This window comes from Ascochyta rabiei, chromosome 12 (assembly GCF_004011695.2).
Source record: "Ascochyta rabiei chromosome 12, complete sequence".
Classification (NCBI taxonomy): domain Eukaryota; kingdom Fungi; phylum Ascomycota; class Dothideomycetes; order Pleosporales; family Didymellaceae; genus Ascochyta; species Ascochyta rabiei.
In genome coordinates, this window is record NC_082416.1 from 288892 (window position 1) to 302946 (window position 14055).

At 56.8% G+C, this 14055-nt stretch overlaps 5 protein-coding genes across 5 annotated transcripts, besides 22 other annotated features; 4 read left to right on the forward strand and 1 right to left on the reverse strand.

The window, feature by feature from the left end:
• Nucleotides 1-17: part of a tandem repeat that runs on past the window's edge.
• Nucleotides 18-205: 188 nt separating this feature from the next.
• Nucleotides 206-250: a tandem repeat.
• An 18-nt stretch (nt 251-268) lies between these two features.
• EKO05_0007183 (Ethanolamine-phosphate cytidylyltransferase) lies at nt 269-2091 on the forward strand (the record flags this gene model as incomplete). Its single annotated transcript, XM_059636986.1, has 4 exons — nt 269-301; nt 356-464; nt 706-1685; nt 1735-2091. 4 exons carry the CDS (start codon nt 269-271, stop codon nt 2089-2091), a joined length of 1479 nt encoding a protein of 492 aa, XP_059492969.1.
• Nucleotides 535-693: a tandem repeat.
• Nucleotides 2092-2361: 270 nt separating the features above from the next.
• Nucleotides 2362-3345, forward strand: EKO05_0007184 (uncharacterized protein; the record flags this gene model as incomplete). The annotated part of the gene is made up of 1 exon (XM_038944568.2): nt 2362-3345. The coding sequence occupies one exon, from the start codon at nt 2362-2364 to the stop codon at nt 3343-3345; it is 984 nt and encodes a 327-aa protein (XP_038792357.2).
• Nucleotides 2889-2907: a tandem repeat.
• A 112-nt stretch (nt 3346-3457) lies between the features above and the next one.
• Nucleotides 3458-3538: a tandem repeat.
• Nucleotides 3518-3572: a tandem repeat.
• Nucleotides 3573-3625: 53 nt separating this feature from the next.
• Nucleotides 3626-3638: a tandem repeat.
• Nucleotides 3639-3677: a tandem repeat.
• A 91-nt stretch (nt 3678-3768) lies between these two features.
• Nucleotides 3769-3812: a tandem repeat.
• A 256-nt stretch (nt 3813-4068) lies between these two features.
• Nucleotides 4069-4128: a tandem repeat.
• Nucleotides 4129-5533: 1405 nt separating this feature from the next.
• Nucleotides 5534-11610: a mobile genetic element.
• Nucleotides 6220-6242: a tandem repeat.
• Nucleotides 6335-10443: a mobile genetic element.
• Nucleotides 6338-10512: a mobile genetic element.
• Nucleotides 6353-10512: a mobile genetic element.
• On the forward strand, nt 6370-10518 carry EKO05_0007185 (uncharacterized protein; the record flags this gene model as incomplete). Its single annotated transcript, XM_059636987.1, has 1 exon — nt 6370-10518. The coding sequence occupies one exon, from the start codon at nt 6370-6372 to the stop codon at nt 10516-10518; it is 4149 nt and encodes a 1382-aa protein (XP_059492970.1).
• Nucleotides 7445-10440: a mobile genetic element.
• Nucleotides 7712-10332: a mobile genetic element.
• On the forward strand, nt 10962-11276 carry EKO05_0007186 (uncharacterized protein; the record flags this gene model as incomplete). Its single annotated transcript, XM_038944567.2, has 1 exon — nt 10962-11276. One exon carries the CDS (start codon nt 10962-10964, stop codon nt 11274-11276), a length of 315 nt encoding a protein of 104 aa, XP_038792356.2.
• Nucleotides 10969-11167: a tandem repeat.
• Nucleotides 11611-11665: a tandem repeat.
• Nucleotides 11666-12103: a mobile genetic element.
• Nucleotides 11681-11755: a tandem repeat.
• Nucleotides 11756-11798: a tandem repeat.
• A 151-nt stretch (nt 12104-12254) lies between the features above and the next one.
• On the reverse strand, nt 12255-13985 carry EKO05_0007187 (uncharacterized protein; the record flags this gene model as incomplete). The annotated part of the gene is made up of 4 exons (XM_038944554.1): nt 12255-12404; nt 12474-12907; nt 12983-13713; nt 13765-13985. The coding sequence occupies 4 exons, from the start codon at nt 13983-13985 to the stop codon at nt 12255-12257; spliced, it is 1536 nt and encodes a 511-aa protein (XP_038792355.1).
• Nucleotides 13986-14055: the final 70 nt, after the last annotated feature.

Genomic DNA, 14055 nt, shown 5'->3' on the forward strand with positions numbered 1-14055 from the left:
ACAAGTCAAGACCAGACTACCAACGCCCTAATTCGACTTGACTGCCCCGGCCGTCCCAGGACCCAGGCTACGGCCGCTCGAGTGGCTACGCGCGACACACCAGACACGCCAATCGAGTCACCTCGGCCCAACTCTGCACTTGATCGAGTGCCGCCCGCTGCTGTGCCGAGCCCCGGTGACGTCTCTCTGCCTGCACAGCCGCCAGCCGCTCCTCTGTTGACTGTCGGTGCATCGTCCGTCGTGCGTCGTCTCCCTACCACCACCCATCATGACCGCCCTGCAGCGTCGCCAGAGCGCAAAGGTTGCCCTGCCTCGCCGCCCCCACTCGCCGTCTCCCTTGTACTAACGGCCGCAGGGAGAGTGGATTCCCGCAGAGGGCGTCTGGCCTGTGGACCCCCAGCACGACGTCCCCGTCTCCCAGGACCGCATCTGGGTAGACGGCTGCTTCGACTTTGCCCACCACGGTATGTTGAACTCCTCTCCTTTACACACCCTCACACCCTACCTCAACTCACACTCCCTCTACTTCACACGCACACTCACTCACACTCACTCACACTCACTCACACTCACTCACACTCACTCACACTCACTCACACTCACTCACACTCACTCACACTCACTCACACTCACTCACACTCACTCACACTCACTCACACTCACTCACACTCACTCACACTCACTCACACTCACACTCACTCCCAGGCCATGCCGGCGCCATGCTGCAGGCCCGCCAGCTGGGCTCCGAGCTGCTCGTCGGCGTCCACTCGGACGAGGCCATCCTCGAGAACAAGGGCCCCACCGTCATGCGCCTGAACGAGCGCATCATGGCCGTCGAGGCCTGCCGCTGGGCCACAAAGGCCATCCCCCACGCCCCCTACGTCACCTCGCTGCCCTGGATCTCCCACTACGGCTGCCACTTTGTCGTCCACGGCGACGACATCACCTCCGACAGCGACGGCAAGGACTGCTACCGCTACGTCAAGGCCGCCGGCCGCTTCAAGGTCGTTAAGCGCACCCCGGGCATCTCCACCACCGATCTCGTCGGCCGCATGCTGCTGTGCACAAAGTCGCACTTTATACACTCGCTGGAGAAGCGCCTCTCCGGCGACGAGGGCCCCGGCGGCGACCTCGAGCGCCAGAAGGAGGGCCAGGAGATGCTGCAGCGCATCAAGGACTACGCCACCGACGCGAGCGGTCGCGCCCCCGGCTGCGACGTCTGGTACTGGCACGCTTCTCGCCCCGCCAAGCTGCGACGGACGACCACCAGCAACGCAGCCACGGTGACCAACGAACCGCGCCCGGGCGTGGCCAGGTCAGAGACCGCCAACTCAGCCCTTGGCCCCGTCAAGGAGGAAAAGGGTAAATTCCATCAACTCGTCCAGGGCAAGGGCGTCAAGCCCGGCCAGGTGGTCGTCTACGTCGACGGCGGCTGGGACCTGTTCTCCTCGGGCCACATCGAGTTCCTGCGCAAGGTCACCGAGACCGAGGAAAACGCCGCAGAAGAGCGCGGCTGGTTCACCGACCAGGCCAAGGCAGACAGACTCTCCAGGACAGGCGAGGACTACGGCCCCGTCTTCTTGATCGCAGGCATACACGACGACGACGTCATCAACCACTGGAAAGGCATCAACTACCCCATCATGAACATCTTCGAGCGCGGCCTGTGTGTGCTGCAGTGCAAGGTACGTCCCAAAATCCACACAATCACTCCTGACCAACACAACCACCCAGTACATCCACGCTGCCGTCTTCGGCGCCCCCTTTTCGCTCTCCAAAGCCTTCCTGCTCACCCTCCCCTACGGCACCCCCATCGCCGTCTACCACGGCATCACCAAGTTCATGCCACTGACGTACGACCCCTATGCCGTCGCCAAGATGCTGAACATCTACCGCGAAGTCGCCAACCACCAGTTCCAGAACGTCAACGCGGCCGAGATTGTCGCGCGCATCATGAAGAGCAGAACGCTGTACGAGGAGCGGCAGCGCAAGAAGGGCGAAAAGGGCGCGGGCGAGGAGGCGGAGAAGAGGCGGCAGGAGATGGAGCGGGAGCAGCAGCGGAGGGAGGTCGAGAGCCAGTTCGGCATCTAGTGACGTTCTGGCCTGTCTACGCGCTCAACCTTCGGCGATTAGCTAGCGTATCTTTATCTCCGCATTAGCGCGTCTTTGTCGCGACTGCAATGGACAAACTTGATACCCACCAACAGATCGCACCACCACAGAACCACGACACACGCCTGAAAGCCAAACCCGTCCACCCACGCCTTGAATCTCATCGTTCGCCTACCACGCCTGAAGTCTAAAATCGTGCATCACGCCTGAACCCTAAACACGTCCGCCTACACCACATTCACCCACAAAATGCCACCCCCAAAACGCATGAGCGACATCCTCGCATCCTCGTCCATCGACGCCCCCATCGCCCCCTCCCCCTCACACGCCCGCCCCTATTCCAGCGATGGCCCCACGCTGCCCCTCCTCAGCGCATCGACCCTGCAAGTCGCCCCAAACGACCGGAAACGCAAACGGGCACCTGCGTCCGAGGTACAGGGGCGCGAAGAGGGAGGGCGGGGTGGTGCGGAAAAGGCTGCGGAAAGGAGGGGGACGCATCACCCTGCGTTGTATAAGCCGTGGACGCTACTTCCCCCGAAACTGAGCAAAGTAGTGGAGGAGATGCAGCGTGGGCGTGAGAACGGGGCGTCTGGGGTCGAAGTCGTGGTGTTCAGCAAGAATCAAAATGTCAGATCTGGAGTCAACAGATTGAAAAAACACATTTCTTCGGCTCCGCGGAGAGGTGATGCTGATACGGCGGACTTGCTGGCCGTGTCTGCGCAGGGCGCCGCGGTCGTGAAACTCGTTGGCATTGTGGATGTTGTGCGGAGGGTGGTTGGTGCTGCTGCTGCTGCTCCCACTACAGAGAAGGAGGGGGAGGAAGAAGGAGAGGAGAAGAAAGAACGGGAGGTCGTCAAGTGGTACACATACCCAGTCCTTAGCCACGTCCTTGTCCCTGCTGGACCGCGACGACGGGGAGGATTGGCAGATGGACAGCCGGGGTACGAGCCGGATACAATCGACGTCCTGGATCCTATGGATGTTGACGAAGATGGCGATATCGACTCCCACATTAACAACCCCGCCACGAAGACCACAGACTCGGGAACCGCACAGAGCAGCACGAGAGCCGGCGATGGAGAACACGCCGGGGCCGCAGATGGAAACAGAAGGGAAGATGGGGGTGCAGATGAAAAGCAGAAAACCATTCCCGTCCTCACAATCTGGATCGCGCGGTCGCGTATACCGAGTTTCGCCGATGCCTTTGGGGAGGGCCAGGTTCTGGTGTGCTGAAAGTTCCATCTTGGTGTATATCGTCATGCTGCATCCCTCCTGGCGTAACCCTGGCCTGGCTCGCTGGGGGCTGTGGACGTAGACGTACGTGGCGAGCGAAGAGGAGAGGTGGTAGATACCCATACTAGATACCCATACTATATACCCATACTATATACCAGACACCCCATTCCACACACCCCATATCCCATACCCAGATTCAAACACACCACAACAAACACACCACAAAAAACAGCCCCGCGCAAAGCTAGACAAATCGCTATCCACCCCCCCACCGTGAACCACCGACTCCTTACTACCTACTACTCACTACTTCTCACCTCCTACCTACTTACGTACACACACACGTACCGAAAACCAGCAGCCAACATGGCATCTCTGCTCCTCCACCTATCTAAACCCCCCATCTGTAAAAGCAGACGCCCGCAGAGGACCGCAGAGGACCGCAGAGGACCGCAGAGGACCGCCGAATTGCGATGGCCTAGGTACAACCAAAAATAATCCAGAGACGGAGAATAGAAAGGAGAAAGAAAGGAAGTAGAAAGAGTAGCTATTTCTTGTTGCGTCTTTGCTTCCGGGTAATATCGCGTTTTTGCTTGGTCGTGTGCTTTGGTTTTGTTGGTTTGGCTGCTCGCGTTCTTTTTTTGGTTGCTTGGTTGGCTTGGTTGTGCTCGGTTGGTGCTGAGATGGGTTGGGTGGTGTGTGGTGTTGTGTGGTGTGGTGCAGTATAGTACAGTATAGTATAGTATAGTACAGTACAGTACATTACAGTACATTACAGTAGAGTTCAACCTAGTACAGTCCAGTCCAGTCCAGTTTCAACGTGGCATGTAGTCCGTGTCCGCAGCGCTTCGATTGTGCAATTTGCGCGCGTGGCCTTTCGATGCTAGGACTGGAATGCGTGTGGGTGAGCGGGCCAACAGATGAACACCGAAGGCTTCGTCGCGTGGTACAGTGCAATACAGTGCCGTGCCTTGAGCCTGGCTAGGGGAAGCGTAGGGCTTTGCCTTGGATCTCGTTCTGCTTTCGGCTGGTTCAGGGGTTTCTGGCTGTTCTGTTGAGCGCTTTTCAGCCCTGGGCTTGTCGGTGGCGTGGTATGTTAGGGTACTTCGAGTTGTAGAAGGGGTAGAGGGGTGGTAAAAGAGGAAGTAGATGGAATCAAGAGAAGGTGTGTATTAGGAGGTCTGCAGAGGAAAGGCGAGTAGAGAATTAACAATCCTCTGGTCGTTATTCTTCTAGAAATCTCATTAGTCATTTTTCCCGCTTGGAACAGAAGAGTTCTTTCTCTACACCATCTCGCTTTCTACGCTTCTCTCAATAACAAAACCCTTGCCTTCCCGCCTACACGCTAATGTTTGGCCGAAGATCATAACTTCAATACACTTGGTATCTAGTCTTCTGTGCCTTCCCAGGCTGTTTTTTCTTCTCTCATTATCATTGGTCAGCTAGGATTTTAATCCCGCGCAAACATTTAAAAGCGATGGTGAGAGTGGAAGACAAGACCTTGCGACCACTTTACCTCCCCACCGCACCCGCTTTCTCTTCTCCTTACTCTACTTTACATCGCCTCCATGTGTCAGGGTCTATCGCCATGGCTGACACGAAGTCTTCGATCAAACTCAGTGATGATCTCGCAGCTAGAGAGCGCGACACAGCGTGAGTGACTCCAGAGCTTCTTGCCTGGGCTTTGCCGACAATCCTGCAGCACCGAGCACCAGATAGACTGACCATTCCTGCGTCTTCCCGCCGAACTACGCAACAAGATCTATGGCTTCGTGTTGGAGTCGGCGACCATTCGCGTACTCCTGGAAGGACTTTCGTTCGCGAAGACCTTCGCCTACCCCGAACTTGTCGACATACTCACCATGGGACATGAGATTGGCGGAAGGCTTTATCTCACTTGATCTTCAGGGATGCTGCCGCTCCATTCTCTTCGAAGATGAGCTGCGCTTTAGGGGACACTGCTTCAGCGCGGTAAAAGAACTCAGGCCTTCATTTGACATAAGGATAATGATAGAGTCCTGGGGAAAGAGACACCGTAGAGACGCCTATGCTTGACAGCAGTGCTATGCAATGCACAGGGTCCTTCCGTGCCTCGAAAAAGTGGGTTGGGACCATGAATTCGACTTCTCTAGCGATCTTGGTTCTGTCTTTGATGTTTTCAGCAATCTCAACATCAGGTACATCTTCTTATATATAAACAGGTTAAAGTGATCTCCCCAACAAAGCCCCTGTAAGCCCTGAAATAAGTGCCAGATGGCTGATAAAACTCGCCGCTACCTGCCTATCTGCTTGAGACAAATTAATCAGCCCTGTAGCGGGCGCAGCAGACGTGTAAAGTTGTCGTTTTCTGGCCGTGCACCCTCTAGCGTCAACTCTCAGCTATACTGACGTCCTACACCGCCCGTAGCGGCCCTATATTGTTCCGGTAATCTGCTCCTGTAAACTCCTGTAAAAAGCTTTACAGGTCCTGTACAGGCTCGCTACAGGTTCGTATGGCCCGTCCACGGCGTGTTCTAGCCCCCCCCCCTCCAGTCTTTTCCCTAGCCGTCAGCCAGCCATCATCCCAAGTATTTTGCAGCAGCTGTAGGACCTATCTCCCATCTGCTAACTTCCGCCGCAACCGGATAGGGGGCGTCTACCAGCCATGTAGCAACTGCAGTGCCGTAACTACTACCTCCCCCTCTCTCTGATTACGCTTACAGTCAGTAGACGTCCCGTGCAGGCCGCCGGCGACGCCGTCTCTCTACACCTCCACGTCCATCAAGCCCCCAGAGGGACCGCCTAACTGCCTCCCAGCCAGCGCCCAGTGCTAGCGCCCCTGAACAGGCCTCACGCCGTGAGGGCAGTGCCAGTAATACTCCTAATAACCCGGCTGCTGCTGCTCCAGCTGCTGCCCCTAGCTCCCAGTATAGTGATAACCCGTTTGACGACCTGCCCGAGACAGTCCTTGTAGGGCTCCAACAGGACACCACCCCGCTCCTGCGACGTCGTCCTGATGGTGTATACTACGATATTGGCAGCATGCAGGTGCCCTGTTCAGCCTGCGGCGCCTTACACTGGATAGATGAGCGGAAGAGCACTACCTCTGTAACAGACCCGCGATTTACTCTCTGCTGCCTGGACGGCGAGGTCGACCTGCCAGCCCTCACACCGCTGCCGTCGTACCTGTATCAGCTACTCAACACGAATACTCTAGCAGCGCGGCACTTCCGTAAGGAGCTACGGGCCTACAACGCTGCCTTTGCGTTTACCTCGGTAGACTGTACACCTACCAGCCGTGGGGCGCAGGGCCCTGGCGTGCAGGTGTTTCAGATCCACGGGGCCCTATACCACCGCAGCGGCCCTGTAGAGGTTCTCAAGGGAAGCCTGCCGCAGTACGCTCAGCTATACTTTTACGACCCACAGTACGCTGCCAACGCCCGCCACCAGCGGAACAGCCACTTACAGCTCCAGATTCTCCAAGATCTAACGGCAATGCTATATGAGATCAATAACCCATATATATCTATATACCGCACGGCCCAGGATCGGCTCAACAGTAGCGCTGCAGACGCCCGCGTCATACTAACCAGCAGGCTTACACTAGCCCTAGAGACTAGGCAGGACCGCCGCAGGGAGAACGTACCTACTAGCGATGAGCTAGGCCTAGTGATACCTGACGCAGCAGGTGCAGAGACGTCCCGTCCCATCGTCCTAGCGGCCCGTAACTCCAGCGCCCTGTTTACTATCAGCGCCGCCCACCCATCTTACATGCCGCTACACTACGTACTGATGTTTCCCCACGGGGATTCTGGGTGGCGGCCGGGGCTAACGCTCCGTAACCAGGACGGATCCCGTCTGCAGACGTCGCTGACCCAGCAAACCTACTATCGATACTATCTACACCCCCGCCCTGGGCAGACTACAAATCCGTTCCGCTTCTACAGGCTGTTTCAGCAGTACGTTGTGGATATCTGGGCTATCTGCGACCAGGCCCGGCTGGCCTGGATCCGAGCAAACCAGGCACAGCTGCGGGCAGACCTGTATAGCGGTGTTGCTGATGCCGTTATGGGCAACAACGACGCCCAGGCAGGCCCTGTTGGACGCCGCGTTGTCCTGCCGTCGTCCTATCTAGGCAGCTCACAATTTGTCAGCCAGTGCTATCAGGACTCTATGGCTATCGTCCGTCGATATGGCCGCCCTACCCTGTTTATCACTTTTACAGCTAGCCCATACTGGCCAGAGGTTGCCCGTGAGCTCCGCCCTGGGGAGACAGGCCTGAATCGGCCTGATCTAATCTGCCGGGCCTTCCATCTGAAGGTGCAGAAGCTAGTAGCCGATGTGAAGAGCAACCTGTTCGGCACCCATCTGGGCCACGTGTACACGATTGAGTACCAGAAACGGGGCCTGCCCCATATACACCTGCTGCTGTTCCTGACCCCACACGACCGCGAGGCGTTCACGGATCCTGTAACAATTGATAGCACTATCCGGGCTGAGATCCCTTCCCCTGTGGATGACCCAGACGGCCTGCTTACAGAGGTTGTACGGACCTTCATGCTTCACGGGCCATGTGGGGAGCACAATCTGCAGGCCCCGTGTATGGTGCCTCAGCGCGACAGCGCCCCGCCGCGGTGCTCTAAGAACTTTCCTAAGCGTTACTGCCCATCTACAGTGGTCCATGAGGACGGGTACCCTGAGTATCAGCGCCGGGATGATGGCCGCACGCTTGCTGTACGGTGTAAGGGCCGTATTGTACACCTTGATAACAGCTGGGTTGTCCCGTATAACCCTGGTCTGCTCCGTAAGTACTGGGCCCATATCAATGTAGAGGTTTGCGGCACTATCCACGCTATCAAATACGTCCACAAGTACATCTACAAGGGCACTGACAGGGCAGTACTAAACGTCTCAGAAGCAGATGAGGTTAAGCAGCATCTAAACGGGCGATATATCAGTCCATCTGAGGCTGTTTGGCGGCTGTTTGAGTACCCAGTACACATGGAGCGGCCCACTGTAGTGCCCCTAGCGGTCCACCTACCGAATGAGCAGATAGTTACGTTCCCTGCTAACGCTACCACTGCAGAGTTATCAGCCCGCCTGGAGCGATCTGTAACTACGCTTACGGCGTTCTTCCAGCGCAACGCTGACCATGAGTATGGCCGTGAGGTCCTATATCAGGACTATCCATCCCAGTTTGTTTGGCACCTCCCGTCACGGACCTGGCACGTGCGTCAGCGCGGCACTGCGATTGGCCGCATGTACTTTTGCAGCCCGCTACAGGGTGAACAGTTCTATCTACGGCTTCTCTTGACTACCGTACGGGGTCCACAGTCCTACGCGGACCTGCGTACCTTTAGCGGCACAGAGTATCCTACTTTCCAGGCCGCCGCAGCTGCCCGCGGGTTACTGCTACACGATGGAGACTGGGTAGCCTGCTTCCAGGACGCCGTTACGTTTGCCACAGGCCAGGCGTTACGGTACTTCTTCGTTGCTGCTCTCTTAAATGGGCCTGTTACAGATCCAGCTGCTATCTGGGCAGCCTTCCAGGCGGATTTGTGTGACGACTTACCTGAGGCTGCTGCTGCCCTGCTAGTATCCGCAGATCCAGACGCGTACCTTGACTACGGCCTGTATCTGATAGAAGGGCTGCTGGCAGAGTCTGGCAAACGTCTTACGGATTTCTCACTCCCTGCGTGCCAGTTCAACTGGGGAGTACGGCTGCAGAATCAGCTTCTTGCCGCTGAGCTGGCCTACGATACAGACGGGCAGGACACTGCCTTCTGGGACACTGTTACAGGGCTGAATATGGACCAGCGCGCCGTATTTGATGCCGTTACTGCCGCTATTGAGGCTGACCACAGCACTGCCCACTTCTTCGTACAGGGCCCAGCAGGCACAGGCAAGACGTTCCTCTGGCGCTGTATATGTGCCTACTATCGCTCTACAGGCCAGGTGGTCCTGTGCGTTGCGTCGTCGGGTATAGCTGCTGTCCTGCTGCCCGGCGGCCGCACTGCCCACTCCCGTTTCCGGATCCCGTTGGATATCCACGACGATTCCATCTGCCCTGTTGCTCCAGGCTCGGAGCTTGGGCGGCTGCTGCAGGCCGCTACTCTAGTTATCTGGGACGAGGTGCCTATGCAGCACCGTTACTGCTTCGAGGCAGTCCACCGTATGCTGCAGGACGTCCGTAGCTCCCCTGCCCTGTTTGGCGGCCTCCCTGTAATTGCCAGCGGCGATTTTGCCCAGATCCTACCCGTCGTCCGCCGGGGCCAGCGGCCTGCCATCGTCAACGCCTGCCTGCAGCAGTCTACGCTCATATGGCCGCACATGACCGTACTGCACCTGCGTCAGAATATGCGGGTGCTATCTGGGGCTGACAACACCTGTTTTGCAGCCTGGTGCCGGGGACTGGCTACCCGTGAGATGGATGGCCTGATCTCCATCCCAGACTGGATGACCGTCTACTACAGCCTACAGGGCTTCCTGGATCACGTCTATCCGCCGCACCTCCTCCAGCAGGCTGCTGCGGACTATCAGGTCCTCAACGGCCGTGCTATACTGGCCGTACGGAACGACGCAGTGGCTGTAATCAACGCCGCAATGCTTGCTGCCTTCCCTGGTGAGCTAGTAGAGCTGGTTGCAGTGGACTCTGCTGAGGTTGAGGACAATACAACACAGGATCTGCCTCCCGTAGAGCTGCTGCAGTCCTTTGAGCCCCCGTCACTGCCCCTGTCACGCCTTCTGCTCAAGGTAGGCGTACCAATAATGCTTCTACGGAACCTGTACCCAAGCCAGGGGCTCTGCAACGGTACCCGTTTAGCGGTTACACAGATATCCTCCCGCTGTATCCAGGCCCGCATCCTATCTGGCGAGTTTGCAGGCCAGCTCCGCCTGCTGCCACGTATCAGGCTCACTTCAACCAGTAGAGAGCTCCCGTTTATCGTCAGCCGGGTCCAGTTTCTAGTTCGCCTCTCCTTTGCAATCACTGTAAACAAGTTACAGGGCCAGTCACTCTCTGTTGTAGGCGTTAATCTGCGTTACGCTGTGTTTACACATGGCCAGCTATACGTAGCTATGTCCCGTGTAACTACACTTGCAGGCCTGTCAATCCTGCTGCCAGCACCTGATACTAGCGATGAGCCATCCCGTACGGTCCCTAATATCGTATACCCAGAGGTGCTCCTGTAGCCAGCCACAACCTACTAGTATATCAGCCCGCCAACGTCGCCGCTACCAGTATATCAGCCCGTCAACGTCACTGCCACAACCTACTAGTATATCGGGCTAACGGCTATCAATAGTACGTCACCGCCTAGTTATTCTGCCGTTACAGGTGCTATTGTGCCCGCAGGTTGACCTTCACCGTGAGCTTACAAACCCCCCGCGTACCAGTATCCAGCACCAATCAGGCCACGTACAGTGACCGTACAATCCAGATACAGTATAGCCACAGGCCCTATAACATCATTTAATGGCTGCCTATTCACTGTTTTGGCCCAACAAACAGAATATACTATTCACGGTGAGCTACAACACCAAAATATCGCAGGTCTTGGCAGCTGCTAGCTGGCTGCGATATACTATATAGGCAGCCGCCCTCCCCCCGTTTTACTACTCTCTAGGTCATCAATATGGACTCCTCCGCCCCCGCCGACGACGTCGCCGCCCCGCCAACACCGCCAACACCGCCGCCGCTGACGCCGCCGCTGCTGCTGCTGCTGCCACTGCTGCTGCTGCCACTGCCGCCGCCGCCCTCGCTGCCGCCCCCGCCCTCCCGCCGCTCCCCCCTGCCCCCGGCCCGCCCACCGCCGCCGCCCTGCTCGCCATGCCGCCCGCCTCGCGGGCCTGCACAAGGCTGGCTTCTCGGCCAGTCCAGCGCCAGCTGGAGTTCCGCGCGGGCTACGAGCCCAGCAAGTTCAACCTCGCTGGTAAGTAACCCCCTGTAAGTGTCCTGTAGAGCCCTGTACTGACAGTAAGCAGTTCGGCAGCAGAACCTCGAATCTGCGCTCGCGCAGGTTGTCGGCCGCGTCGCCCCCACTGAATGCGACTCCTGCCAGCGAGCAGCTGGCCTGTATACTACCTGCGTGGTAGTTACAGGCCAGCTGCTCGACTTGTGCGCCAACTGCCACTATGGCAGTGAGGGCGCCCGCTGCTCCTTCCGCCGTAAGTTTACAGCCTCCACATTCCCCATACAGACCTTATTGACCCTGCTACAGCCACGCCCGCCCCCGTCGTCCCCGTCCCCGCCATCGCCACCCCCTCCAGGTCCCGCCGCCAGGTCGCTGCCGCTGCCGCTGCCGCTGCTGCTGCCCCTGCCCCTGCCGCTGCCCCTGCCACCCCCTCCAAGAAGCGCCGCCGCACCACCGCCACCCCTGCTGCCTCCCCCGCCGCCGCCGCCGCCGCCGCCACCACCGCCACCGCCTCCAAGAAGGAGAAGAAGAAGGAGAAGAGGAAGAGGAAGAAGAAGAGTAGGTTACAGGCCTGTAAAAGAAATCTACTGGCTGCTAACATTTTTTACAGAGGTCCGTAAGTGCGTACGGGACGTAAAGAAGTCCGTAGCGGCTCTAGAGCTTGCTATGGATTCCTCCTCCTCAGAGGACAGTGATGAAGATGATGAGGATTAAATAGTTTACAGGTCTGCACATGAATGAAACAGTGTTTACAGTGCTATTTACACTCCTGTTACTGTTGTGATTTTCCCTTGCTTACTAACTCTCTACCCCGCTACCCCTGTAAACGCAAAGCTCTGCACCCGCTGGCCCAAACACTGGCATTTGATCTATGAACCACTAAGGATACGGCGCTGCGAACGAAGGAATGCCAAAAAGGGCCGACAAAAAGTACGGTGAAAGGTACATTGGTTCGATACTTTCCAGGCCACACTGCGCGACGCAGAGTCTTGTCTGTCTCGCCCATGAAGGCTACTAGATGTCTCTTCTCTCAATTTCACAAACCACTCCACTCGTCAGATTAAAGCTCGCATTGAACGTTCTCCACACCCTCTCCTGGGGCATACTGATTGTAAATCGGCGCAGAACTTCAGGTACAATCTTGTAGATCTCCGCCATTGCTAGCTGGAATAATATAATCAGTGCCAATCTCACAAGCTTTCGCAAGTTGTTCAGAAGAATTGGAGCACTCACATGTTGACCCGTACACGTCCTCGTCCCCGCTCCGAAAGACAGCATGGCTGCATTCATCTTTCTCAGTTGACTCGCATCAGCCTCCAACCAGCGCTCGGGCCGAAACTCCTCCGCGTCTTCTCCAAAGATGCTGGTGTTGCGCTGAACAACAAAAGGGTTCATGCCTATCTGGTATCCGCATGGGACCAAGAAGCCATTTGGAAGCTGAAGACCCTGAGCTGGCGCGTATCGCGGCATAGTGACTTGGAAACTCGGCCATACCCGCGCTGCTTCTTTGCAGACTGCCAGCAGGTAAGGAAGGGCCGTGACTTGGGAGTGCCGAGCGGGGTGTGTGAGGGCGTCGCTTGCGTAAGCTGAGTCGATCTCGGCGGTGAGCTTACACATGACGGATGGATGTTTGAGAAGGTGGTAGAAGACAGCACGAAGGCCGCCCGCTATAATCTATTAGTGCTTGTTTGGTATTGATTTCACGACAGAAACTTGTTAGCGAGTCGTAAGGAGGGGCTTACAAGTGCTCTCAGCTCCAGCCATGACAGCGACCCACATCTCACCCGTAACCTCATGGTGCGTGACACCCGTCTTTTCGCCCGAAACCTCCACGACCTTCAGCAGCTGGGTGAGGATATCACGGTGATGAGAGTCCGACTTCCTCGCCATCGCCTCATCCGTCTCGCGAACTGTTGTCTTGCGGATGTCATCCACTGCCAAAACCGCCTGAAGTAGCGACGGCACAGCAGCAGCAATCAACATAAGAACAGATCGCGCGTAGGATGGAGCCATAGACAGGAAAGATAGGAACGGCATAGCCTTGTGCACAGCAGCGATATAGCCTCTATGGTCGCTGCTCGACTCTAAGAATCCGAACGGTTTGCCAAAGAACACCGAGCCAATGTTGTCGTAAGCGTACATCTCCAGCCAAAGCCCAAAGTCAACCTCTTCTGCACGCTCTACAAACCCATCAAGGCGATCGAGCAGCATGACGACGTTCTGGTCCATAAGCTCCTCGTACTTCAGGATGTTGGTCAGCGAATACACTCCGCCGACAGTACGTCGGTAAGCTGCGTGCCTTCTCTCGTTGGTGATAGTGAACATGTCGATCTGGGACTTGAGTCCAGCGCCTTTGAATGTGTGGTACCAGTCCGTCTTCTCCAGTGGATTGTTGATTCGGTAAATTACAGGAACGCCGTCTGGATTCGAGTATGAAAGCTCGTTGGGTGCGATGCGAATCAGGGGCCCATATCTAAGGCACCGTCAAAGGCACTCGCGTGCTGAGAGAGAATCAGGAAAGTACCTTTTATGCAGTACTTCTTGGGCTAGTTGGTAGTCGCCAATGTACATGCGATACATGAGCCATGTTCTCGATAGAGACGGCCAGATCGGCCCAGGGACTTTTGCAAGTGGATGGTACGTGCGACTGTAGACTATCCATACGAGCCAGTATACAAGCAGCAGTACACCAGTCTGCGCTGCAACGAACGCGATGTTGTCTTGCAGCGAGCTGGAGGGCGCCATAGTCCTCGAAGGCTGAGGTCTTGAATGTAAGTTGTACGCGACGCGGGAGCTGTAGACTTATAAGACACCT